The 12,572-nt window shown below is 43.6% G+C and overlaps 1 protein-coding gene across 1 annotated transcript; it reads right to left on the bottom strand.

The window, feature by feature from the left end:
* Window positions 1–387: 387 nt before the first annotated feature.
* TOP3B (DNA topoisomerase III beta) lies at window positions 388–11,296 on the bottom strand. The gene is made up of 17 exons (XM_066331388.1): window positions 11,131–11,296; window positions 10,358–10,489; window positions 10,032–10,138; window positions 9,544–9,618; window positions 8,434–8,630; window positions 7,644–7,800; window positions 6,761–6,874; window positions 5,765–5,855; window positions 5,342–5,496; window positions 5,062–5,167; window positions 4,588–4,734; window positions 4,032–4,205; window positions 3,064–3,192; window positions 2,726–2,875; window positions 2,200–2,300; window positions 1,752–1,953; window positions 388–909 (listed from the first exon to the last, which is right to left on the bottom strand). The coding sequence occupies exons 1-17, from the start codon at window positions 11,198–11,200 to the stop codon at window positions 428–430; spliced, it is 2,589 nt and encodes an 862-aa protein (XP_066187485.1). The 5' UTR covers window positions 11,201–11,296; the 3' UTR covers window positions 388–427.
* Between the last annotated feature and the right edge of the window lie 1,276 nt (window positions 11,297–12,572).

Here is a 12,572-nt window from a genome sequence, read left to right as displayed (position 1 = left end):
CATTTCTTATTTTTGAAGATTCAAAGTCAGATGAAGCAAGTCTCATGCCACATTTAAAGACTATGCCAGCATAACACTGATCTTAATCAGTTCTTATATTCCTGGCACTTGCATTGCTGACAAAGGCCCCAGAAATGTCAGAAGAGACAAATTCCATTTCCTTTCTATTAGCCACAGTTAACAGTCCAAGTAGACTTCTTGAGTCTCCCTACTGTTTGTGAGCTCTAATTGTATCAATGAATCCCAATTAAAAGCTTAAAGGCTTACTTAGTTAATGCAGATGATCCAAAATAGTTTGTTTTGGGAGCAACCTAAGGTGTTTAACTGTCCTAAGAACAGGAAAGCAGTGAAACATCAAAGATGCTTAAAAACTAACTCAAAGAGAAACCCACTTTTATAAGAAGTTTATTTTCCTGTTGCGTGGCCATTATACAAAGTAAGCAGCCAGAGCTGCCATTTTGTCCTTGGGTTTCTTTGGGTTGAGTCTTCCTCCAGGCCTCCGGCCTTTGCCCCTTCCCCGCCCTTGCCTCTTCCCTTGTCCCCCCCGGTGCATGGGGTGCCTCATGGCCGCGTGTTTCAGCTCCACCAGGTCCTGAAACACGGGGTCACAGAACACGCAGCCCGAATGCTGCGTCTCATCGCCAGGCAAGGGCGATTTGGCTTTGTTAAAATCCACGTCCACCAGCGCCGCCTCGCACAACTCGCACGTCTCGGCCGACACCCGCACCTTGTGGGCGTTCTCGAAGAAGTGCACGATCACGTTGCATTTGTTGCAGGCCATCTTCCACTTGGGCCCCGACGTCGAGTCCAGCACCAGAACCCCGTTCTCACACTCCACGCACTGCCCGATTCCCAGCATGCTGAGGGAGTGCTGGCACGTGGGGTGGGTGCACTCATTACAGCCCATTCCTGGGGAAGAGGAGTGAAACCATGCCACCTTCATCTCACCACTCACACTACCCAGATGAAGGAAGTGAGCCAGAGACACTTCAGTGTACTGCAGATTTTCTAAACCACTAAAGAATGGAACTGCTCCCAAAATGGCAAACTTGCCTCTTCACAGTTTCAGAATAATCCCCTGCTGAAGAATTTTTCTATAATGGTTTTCAGAATTGCCATATACTGCCACTGTACAGCAGAAGTACTTTAGACAGATTACTGATGACAACTCATTACGTTTTCAATTAAATGTATGGCTCCTGCTTATCTGTTATTTTATACTTGAACTACTCACTGTTAGTCCAAGATATTTTTAATTAAAAGATGGTAATAAAAAGATGCAAAAAAAGCTGCAGTGCACTACTTTAAGTAAGTTTCAGTCCCACAGTTAACTGAACTAACTCCAACTTCTTATATCCTTCAGCAGCTTTTGACACACCATTTATCTCTATCAAAACATCCCCAAGACCTGGTCTTTGTTTATACTCCTATCTAAGCCTACTCAAATTTGCAAGGCATCAGTATCTTGGTGTTTTTCACTGCATGCTGAGTGTTGTGAAGGTCACCTACCCTACAGTGCATACCGGTAAATTATTTTCTTACTTCTTCTATGAAAAAAAATTTCAAAACTTTGTTAACTAATAAATTTTGGTCAGTAAGTTTAATGTGAATTTTAGGTATCTAGAGTCTAATTTGAACAGCACTTTATACTAAGCAACACTCGTTTTAAAACTCCTAAAAAGCCCATTGTAGAGACTGTACCTAATCTATTTCAAGTGAGGATGATACCTGTGTATTTGCAGAACTCCTACCTTTTTTCATGTCCCTGAAGGGAGGATGGTTGTAACAGTATGGACACAGTGGATAACTCTTTCCTCTGGACCCAGATGACCACAGCACCAGCTCAAAGTCATCCAGGGGACAACGCAGCTCCTTGTAGAGTTTAATGGTACCGTTCTGGGGGAGACTGTAGGTGTCATCACAGTGAGAGCAGTGCAGGCGACTCGGCTTGGCCTGGAAACAGAACACCAATCTCCTGAGAACTGCAGCGTCAACAGAGTTTAAAACTTGTGGTGAACCCAGCTGGAGCTGCTCTCTGGTTTGTTCCCCAAAGCAGAACCCGATCAGCTTTTTTGTTTCAGAAAGGCACTCTCCAATGTGATGACCACATTTGAAGCCAAGTTCAATAATAGAAAAGAAGTTTCTACTTAATGCTCCCCAGCAAGTGGCATTCAAATTCCAAGAATGAGGTAGACTGACCTGAATGTACTTCATGAAACGATGGCATTTCCCACAGCGGGAAAGGGGTTTGCCTGTGGCAGCCAAGGGTGAAAAAGACACTTCCATCAGCTCATCCATACCTGCAAAAGGAGTAATCACACTAATGATAGAATTCTAGTTCTTAAGAGGAAACTTTGCACAAAATCATCTACAGACCTGTAAAGAAGTGAGAATTAAAGTATTTTACTCACAATGTTCTTCCTTGTCTACAAGAACAAGACAAATACACAGGATTTTGCACTGAGCATGCACAAACACACTGGTTCAGCTGATCTCAAGTTTTCAAAAACTCACCACTGCACAGGCACAAAATAAACCTGAAGTAGAGTTTTGGAGACATGATTCAGTCCATCTCCCTTTGCAGAGCAAATTAATTTGACTGGAAACTTCCAGTCCTGGCACAACATTTCAGAAAGCCTAAACCTCTGAAAGGAGCCTAATATACAAGTATTTTCTATGCAACAACTAAGTAATTGTAGGGAACTTCACATGTAGAAAGTTTTACCTGCAATAGAATCCACAAAATAGTGAAATTTCCTTTTGAAAATGTCAAGGGTGTGCTCCAGGACCTGATGATAATTTGCTTTACCCAGAGCTATTAAGTTGAGTTGCTTCTCTACAGCACTGCGGATTGTAGGAAGAACCAATTCTGCATCTAACAAGAAACCAGAGACAGCAGCAATTAAGAGTCAAAAATGGAGGTAGGAAAACATTCATACATAAACTGACACCAAAATGTGCACTATTTAAGAGAGAAATGTAACTTATATATTGACATCAGCCTTTGATACAGTAAAGGCAAATGAAGGTAAGAGGATGGGAAGGGAAGAGCATTTAACTGACCTATTTTGTAATAACCATGAACCAGAACAATGCCAAGGTTTGTAGGCTTTAGTCTTCGACCACTCTCCACTGTGACGTAGTTTCGCTGGCAAATGTTGTTAATGTGGACTGGAATACTGGCATCAGTTCCTGCCACACAAAGGAAAACAATATATCCACCCTGACCAAAACAGAGTTTGCATCAAATGACTCACTTCCGCCTTCTCTAGTTTAATGTCTAATTACAGGGCTCCTAAAACTGCTTAAATTCAGATACCTTCTTACTGTTAACTATTTTAATAGTTAAACTTCCAGTGCATAACATCTCTCTAGTAACTCTGATGTTCCTTTGCAATTCTGGTAAGTCTGAAACATATGGTTTAACCTTAGTCCTTTAATCTCTTCCAAGAAATTAGTATTGGGAAGATATCTATTTTTCACAGTTATTTACTCTGGAAAAACACAGCAGAGTAAGAGACTGCGTTTGTTCTGATGGGGCAAATTCATGAAAATACATTAAAAGAAACAAGTCAAATTGAAAAAGGAAAGTAGAATTGTGGTAAATTGTATTGTAAGATACAGAAGGATTACTGAAGAGAGTAAGCTAAAGCAAGCTGTAAAGAAAAGAAAAGAAATCATTCCTAAGAATAGGGAGGTGCTTCCTTCCACACATCAGCTCTTTCTGACAGAGAAGTGACAGGGATGTGTTATGAAAGGATACTGCTTTGGCCAGAAATGTTTGGCCAGAAACCAGAAACTACTAAAAATAAGGGTAAGAAAGGGAAAGGAGTGTGGGGGAAGAAACAATCTACCATCTGCTGAGGGGAGCTACAGGCGTGATGCTTTGAAGGGGAAGAGATGATCACTGCACAGATCCAAATGAGTACTGAGAGCTCATTACTGACAGAGACAGTGCAGAGGAGTGACTCAGACTCTTTGCACTCTTGGTGGATGTACTGCAGAACAATGTAAGTTAAGCAACATCCTACCAATGCCATGCTTTTCCATCAGAGTGATCAGCTCTGCTTCTGTCAGGTAATCAGGAGGGCTGGTTTGCTTTTCCAGCAACTTTATTTCACCAACTGGAAAAAGATCTCCTTTCTCACAGTGGGGAAGGCTCTCTTCTAATGGGATGCTCTGCCATGGCATAATTTCTGTGAATCCTGTAGGTAAAGAAACAAACAATTTGCCAGTTCACCATAAAAGTCTCAGTAGTGCTGTCACATTCTTTTTACAGAAGCCCAAGAAAAAACTTCTGCCTTTGTGTAATTTATCCCCCAAAAGGCATTTACTGTTTGTAAAAAGACTGGTCTTCACACTGGCAAATGTGGCATTAAATCTTTGAGACTCATATATGAAAAATAACACTTTTTCTATCATAATTGAAGTACAAAAATTAGGACAAGATTTGGTCTCTGGCTTTGAGAACTCAAAAAACTCTTCACAATTGCCCTTGTCCCCAGAGCTTCACTTTTATATCCATCCAGTGTATTAATGGGAAAAAAAATTAATCTGCAGCTAACATTTACTCCTGATTTGTCTTACCTGGTGAGGTTACCACCTTCCCAACACAGGTAAATCTTTCAGGGCCAATACTGAAGGAAATGGTGGTTTGCAGGTACTTGCAGTCAGCACTGACAGTGGCAATGAAGTGCCGAGTTATGTACTCATACAGTCGCCACCCGTCTCCACCTGGGGAGAAACAACACCTCAGCCACAAATATAATCAAATTTCAGTACTTGGAAGGTAGTAATCTGGGACAAATTTCTCCTAGAAATGTAGGCATTAAGTTGTTTTCTTTTTCTTGGAAGTCCTATAGTCCCAAGGATCAACTGCTGAAGCAGCTTTGAACTTCACTGTCACTAGAAGTTTCAGTGAGGATCAAGTTTGCTCCCTCCTCACTTTTTGCCATTCAAATAATTTTCTGTTGAAACTCAGTAATTTTGAAACTGGCACCTTACACCTCAAGGGACTGATTTCCTCACACAGTGTCCCAACAGTACCAAATTTGCCAGTACCTAATTCTGCCTCTGTTGCAGCTCTCATTGGGGTGATGGGAGGATGGTCTCCTGCATCATGGCCTTTCCTTGGACGATTGATGCCTTCTGACAGCAATGCTTTTACCTGGGTGAAGAAAGAACTGGCTTACTCAGATCAAATCCATAACAGTACAACACAAATAAAAGAAACTAGAGATATTTAAAGTTTCTGAAGGCTTATAGGTTATAACACACCAAGCAAGATCTAATCTAAAGCAGACTAGAGAATGATAATACAGCTTTTGCTTCATGTACTCACAGTTTCTGCCCAGTAAGGATTATTGGCTTGTTGTCTCAAACATCCTTTCAGGTCGAAGTTTTCTGGATAATGGGTAGTTTCTGTTCGAGGGTAGCTGATGTAACCCTGAGTGTAAAGACGCTCTGCTATTTGCATGGCATGTTGGGGACCCATTCCTGAGGGGACAGGAGAAAACAAAATTCATTTATACATCCCTGTGATTATGGTTTGCTGCATGTGGATGTACACCTTACCCAAATATTTAAATAAATTATGGTTTATCCTTTCCATAAGACTTTTGTCATCTTGATCTTGCCAAACATTTCACTTTCGACAAGCAGCTGTCTAAACTTGATCCTTTGCCCAAAATTATGTATTATTTGTTTTGAGAGACCAAAGTATTTTGCTTTTAAACAGTGTGAAGATCTGAACTTCTGTACCTACCTAAAGCAGCGCTGGCCACTCGGAGCATTTCTACTGTGTTCAGAGCCAGTGGTCTCTGCTTCACCTTCTCTTTTTTGCTCACAGATTCTACCTAGAAAACAGCATTTTCACAGTAGAAGTTCTAACATTTGGTAAATGCATAATTTTGATCACATCTATAAATATGTATCATACCTACTATTGTCTATTCTTATCACATCTTCTTTGTTCTCTTAAAACAGTAACCACCAATATATTTTTACTTTAGAAAATCTGACTGGAGATAATTTTATCATGTTCTAAAATTAAAGTCTGAAAGTCCCTTTGTGCCAGGACTAGATCAGATCTATAACTAACTGGGAACACAGCAAGGCAGCTTATTGCTGTCTTTACTTCCCACTTACCTCAGCAGCACCTACTTTCAGTGCTACAGTGATTTAGTACTCATTCCAAGCAACAGTCCTAACTACAAGAATGCAGATCCTTAAAAGCTTCAAGCAGTCTTTGAACCTTGACGTCTATAAGCACTTAAATCCAAACACAGTGTCAAACAAGTATTGAACAGAGCAGAGTTATAAGTTAATTGGCTATAAAGACTGTACCATACACATGATTAAATATTTAACTGCAGGAATATTGCCCTACACGTAATTAAATTCCGATTTATTCAATGTCTCATGGGAAATAAGAGGTCTGCTTGGAGACATCTGAACAGTATTTCCTAGCAGGTTTAGTAATGAAGAGTTCCTATCATGAGTGATGAGCATTTCCAAAGTCAATATTAAGAAGAGGCTTCTGCTGAGATGACCACATCAGCACAGTACAATCTACATTAAAAAAATCCCTTGCCTTTTATTCTCATTTACACAAACCTGAATGAAGTAAAAAGCAAAGTACAGATATTCTACACTCTTTAACAAAAACAATCAAAAGCCTCAATATGCAGCAAGTGAAATATTAAATCATATTTCCTTTATATGAAATATAGATCTACTGGCACTTGGTAAATATTCTTACCTTTGCTTCTTTTGCCATCTTTGTTATATTCAGGAACATTTGAGCAACCTCACGATCAAACACCCTCACTCGATCCCAATCCAAAGTGAGAGAACTTTCCTTTTCAGGGTTCACCTATTGGACCAGAAAAAAAAAATTAATTCCCACCAACTCTACTCCTAGAAGTGTGAGAATGCATATTCCCAACAAGAGTCCTAAGACATACAGGATTTGTTAGGACAAATTTAGGACAAACCCACACCAGGACACCAGTGCTCAAACATGCAGTTGTACTCTTTTTTTGGGGGGGGGGCCCCTGAAAAGGACTTTTTTTTTTACTTTTAAAATAAAAAAATGGTAACTTTTTACCAATAAGGAATCCCTTATTTGCTTAAAAAATCCTTGTGATCACAAGCCATAAAACCCTGTTGGTTTGCCCTCAGAGCTTGGACAGCAGTGAGGCTGTAAAACTACTCTAAGCTGCCAAAGTACTCTGAGGACTCAATTGCCAATTAACACAATGAGCATTTTATTTGCTTTAAAATTCCAATACTCAGCAATGCCAATGTTTGTTGGCAGGCTAATTAATTCCTGGATTCAAATTAACAACAGTCAGTCCAAGGACCCCAGGGAACAAAAGAGAACCATTTAAGTAGTCTTTTTGGCTGAATCTAAGCTTAGATGATTAGCACTGAAGAATTCTTATAAGCAGCAGACAATAAGCACTTTAATACAAAACTGACATCCTGGAATCTGCTCTTGAGAGTGGTGACACACATGTGAACAGAATGAGAACACATGAGTAAACTATAGGCATTGTGAATTCTTGTCAGCAGTTACGAATTTATGAATGAACTAAATACAAATGCATTTCTTTTGTAAAAACAAGTACTGTAAAACTTACTTTAGCTTGCAACACCCAGTATGTCTCAGGCTTAAATGACTGGATTTTGTCATGCCTCTCAACACAGAATCCAAGTGTTGGGGTCTGACATGGCCCAAAGGAGATGAGGGAGCTGTCTAAATTCCCGTATTTACCCTGAAAATATTTAGTCTGGAACCTAGGAGAAAGGAGGAGGGGGAAACAAATGAGGAATGTATATGTTAACATCCTCATTCCCATGAAAAGCAGAAGTTTTCGCTATCATACACGCACAAAATACGAGTACAGAATCACTCAGGCATTAGGAGAAAAGCATTCTGATAAACATCATTTCTTACAGCTAAATAAGACATAATCGTTTTGCCTCACAAGGAGCTGGGAGAGGACACAGCCAGGATCCCAGCTGACCAAAGGGATATTCCAGATCATGTGACATCATACTCAGCATATAAAGCTGGGGGAATAAGGAGAAAGGAGGGGAAATGGTGTGGTGGTATTTGTTTTCCCAAGTAAACATAATGGCTGGTAGAGGCCAGCTTTCCTGGGCATGGCTGACCACCTGCCTGCCCCTGGGAAACAGTGAATTAATTCCTTATTTTGCTTTGCTTGTGTGTGCAGCTTTTGTTTGCCTACTAAACTGTCTTCATCTCAAAGCTGTGAGTTCTCCCACTTCTACCCATCCAGAACTGTCCCCCACCCCAGGGGTGGGGAGGCAGTGACCAGCTGCGTGAGGCTTGGCTGGGGTTAAACCTCGAGGGCACAGAGCCACTCCTGAGCCTTCCCCAAAAGCATCTGCAGCCTGTGCTGTCACCTGGTGAAGGCACAGCCAATCCTCAGATCCAGCTCCTGGCGGGCATCCACGGACAGAGCCTCGTTGCGATTGGGCTCTCCCAAGTGATTCATGGCGTTGCAGATGTCTGTGTCGGTGATGGAGCTGAATTTAGCTCTGTAAATCGTCCTCTCCGTGCCACGGGGCTTGTTCATGACAGGAAGAACAGCATCAAGAACCTAAGGAAAATCAGAAGTGCAGTTAAAAAGGATTTGGAAGATAAAGGCTTTATCTCTCAGAAGATAAAAAACCACTTCCCGCGAAATACTTGTTTCTGTGTCACTGCTTTTTTAATTCAGCAAGATGTCATGCCAGTACATTAACTGATAAGCCAGAGCAGTATTTGTCCATCCACTCAAAAGCATATGAAGAATTAACAAAACTGAAGGGTTTATTTACTACACAGCAACTGCTGGGAGCAAATCAGTATTTTTGGCTAAGGGCAAAGACATTCACCAATGCAGCTGCAGCACCTTTTGGTGAACATGTACCAGTGTCTGTCTGGGTTTATTCTACTCATTGCTAGGGCACAAGTAATGATACAGTATGTAAAGAACTTAAAACAAAACCTGATGTTTCCTTACACTATAGAAAATCGCCAAACAAATACCCTTCATGTAGACTTCTGGGAATAGGGTGTTAAAAAAAAATCTTAGCAAAGTTTTAGTTCTATGCTTTTTATGTGCAGAGGCCAAATTTCGGCAGTAAGCCTACACTTACAAGCAGCTTTTGTGCTCTAAAGCGTTCAATTGCTTAATAAAAGAAAGATAACAGATTAAGTTTTATAAGGACATAAAAATAACTACTGCAGCTATGGAATACAGACCAATTCTTGAAGCACTGGAATGTTCTAACGTTTAAGAGGCCTGATTGTTTATCTGAGATGAGCAACACCTCTGAAATGTATTGATACTCTTTAACTGACATCTTATAGAGCTCAAAGCATGTGAGTTTTTCCACCAAGGCCCTCTAAGCCTTTAAAATTTTATTTAACTTCAGTTTGAATTTTACTGTATACTCATATAACAATGTATTGATAGTCTTGTCCAACATATATTATGGTACTGTGAGTCTTAAAAATGGAACCCTTACTTCAAAACAGATGTTTTCTCCTTCCTTATCACAATCCAGCCACAAGACAATACAATCACAGCCTCTCCCCTCCACCTGTGAGAAGAATGAGCACAGTTCTTCAGCAACTCAAAAAAACACCTCCCCACCTGTATATTTCTTTTTCTGGTTTCAGCAGGGTGTGTGAACTGCAAACAGGAACCAACACAGACTCATTTTAAAGAAAGCATTTATAAGCTGTGCCTTGCACTTGCTATTAAAGCTAAACTTGTATCCAATGCTCCAATTCTGAGAAGCAGGACATCAATTGTCAAAAAACTCAGAAGGGCAATGGCAAAAGTGAATTTAACAAAGACTTCAGCAGTGTAAGAACCAGCAAAAATAAAATATCATTTATACTATGATAACAGAATAGATCTAACTGTGACAAAAAAGCTGCTCCCTGAAAGAATTCTTACTTAGGAACATAGACAATGATAACTCTAAATATTACTCATAAGGAAGAATACCTGTAAAAACTTCACCATGGTCAGTTTGGGATTAGCTTCTTTCTTTTCTGTGGGAGCTTTGCTAAAAAGTTCTGCTGGATCCACTTTGTCCCAGCTGTTATATTTTCCTGAAAAGCAAAAGTATATTAAGTGGAGCTCTGAAGGAATATTTATAAAACAAACAGCTTTCCTTTGCAAAACATTTGGCTTTCAAAATTTGTATGGAAAATTTACTGCCCTAACACATCTTGCTTTACAGTATACCAAGGGACCTCTAAGGTTTTTCTGAAGGACCTGGCAGCTCTACAAGCCCTATTAGCTAAAACATCTGATGTGCAGGCAAATACCTATGAAATCCAGAGTCATGACGTGGCCACACACCGATGTCATCTTGAAGTGGGCACTCTGTCCCATGAAGGACCCCGTGTACTCGTGCACAGAGCACGCACCGTTGAGTCCCTTGCGAGAGGACATGTTCCCTGTGAAAGCAGGAGCAGAAATACTCATGAGGTGAAAAAAAAGCCCTCAGCTATTGAAAGAAATTGTTTTATGCGATATTACATCCCCCTTTTCTTAGATATTACAGCTAGGTCTTCCTGATCACAAAATTCTACTCATTGATCAAACTTTTACTTCATTAAGTATCAATTCAGGGCTTTCCTAAAGTATATTTCATTTTCAAATGAAACTATCCATTATCTCCACCAGCCTTTCCCTCCCACCGTGAAACCTTACAAAAATACAGCTAGTTTTCTCGAACTCACACTTATAATCAATTTATTTTCCAAATTTATGAAACTTTTACTTCAAAAATCTCGGAACAGCAACTTGCTACTTGACTGGTACTTTCCAGACCCTGTATGCTCTAAGGCACACTACAGCACAAAACATCAAAACCAGATTCCTTTACTCTTGGATTAAACAGGCATTAGCCCATTAAGGATCAGAAAGTGATGCGCTCTTTGATGAACCTGTCCGAAGGCACGGTTCCCCAGGGGCTCCCCCGAGACAGCCGAGGCGCTGCCCAGGCGTTTGTCACCCTCAGCGCGGCGACAGCGGCCCCGGCAGCCCGCACACAGCCCCGCGCCGCGGGCAGCGCCACCCGCCCCGCCGCCCCTACCTCTCGAGAGGATCTTGGCGATGGACTGCGCCAGGGACGGCTTCTCCGCCACCATGAGCACGGTCCTCATCTCGGGCCGCGGCGGCGCGGAGCCGCGGGCACGGGCGGGCGGAGCCGGGGCGCGGCGGCTCCCGCGCCTGAGGGGACAGAGCGCCGCTCAGCCCGCCCGCTCCGCGGCACGGCGGCACCGCGGCCGACGGCCACAAACCGGCCCGCTTTCACCCTTCACCCGAGCGCCAACCACACGGCGCGGCCGCCGAGGAGCCGCCGCCCGCACGGGAGCCGCCGCCCGCCCCGCTCCGCCCCGCTCCGCCCCGCCGGGCTCGCCGCTCCCGCCTCAGCGGGCGGCCATGGCCGCGTCACTGCCGGGTCACGGCGCCGGAAGGCGCGGGCGGCGCCACCGGGCTGCGGCGGCGCGGGCGGGCCCGGGACACACCGGCATACACACACGGGTACGCGGACACACACAGACAGGGACACACAGGCATACACACACGGGTACGCGGACACACGGACACACAGACATACACACATACACACACGGGTACGCGGACACGCGTGCGGACACACACACCGGCATACACACACACGGGTACGCGGACACACACAGACAGGGACACACCGGCATACACACACGGGTACGCGGACACACGGACACACGGACATACACACACGGGTACGCGGACACACGGACACACGGACATACACACACGGGTACGCGGACACACGGACACACGGACATACACACACGGGTACGCGGACACACGGACACACCGGCATACACACACGGGTACGCGGACACACGGACACACGGACATACACACACGGGTACGCGGACACACGGACACACGGACATACACACACGGGTACGCGGACACACGGACACACCGGCATACACACACGGGTACGCGGACACACGTGCTGACACACAGACATACACACGCGGGTACACATGCGGCACACACAGACAGGGACACACAGACATACACACACACGGGTACGCGGACACACACACGGACACATGGACATACATACACACACGGACACACGGACACACGGACACAGGGACATACATACACACACGGACACAACTGCGGACACGCGGACACGCGGACACACAGACATAGACGCACACGGACACGCGCGGACACACACACAGACACACACGGACACACGGACACACGGACATACATACACACACGGACACAACTGCGGACACGCGGACACACAGACGCACTCAGACACGCGCGGACACACGGACACACAGACATACACACACACACACGGACACACACTGGCACACACACACGGACACAACTGCGGACACGCGGACACACAGACATAGACGCACACGGACATACACACACAGACACACACGGACACACATACACACACACGGACACACATACATACACACGGACACACGTGCGGACACACGGACA

This window comes from Sylvia atricapilla, chromosome 17 (assembly GCF_009819655.1).
Source record: "Sylvia atricapilla isolate bSylAtr1 chromosome 17, bSylAtr1.pri, whole genome shotgun sequence".
Classification (NCBI taxonomy): Eukaryota; Metazoa; Chordata; class Aves; order Passeriformes; family Sylviidae; genus Sylvia; species Sylvia atricapilla.
The sequence above is the reverse complement of the archived record's forward strand: the minus strand, read 5'-3'. Positions and strand labels throughout refer to the sequence as shown.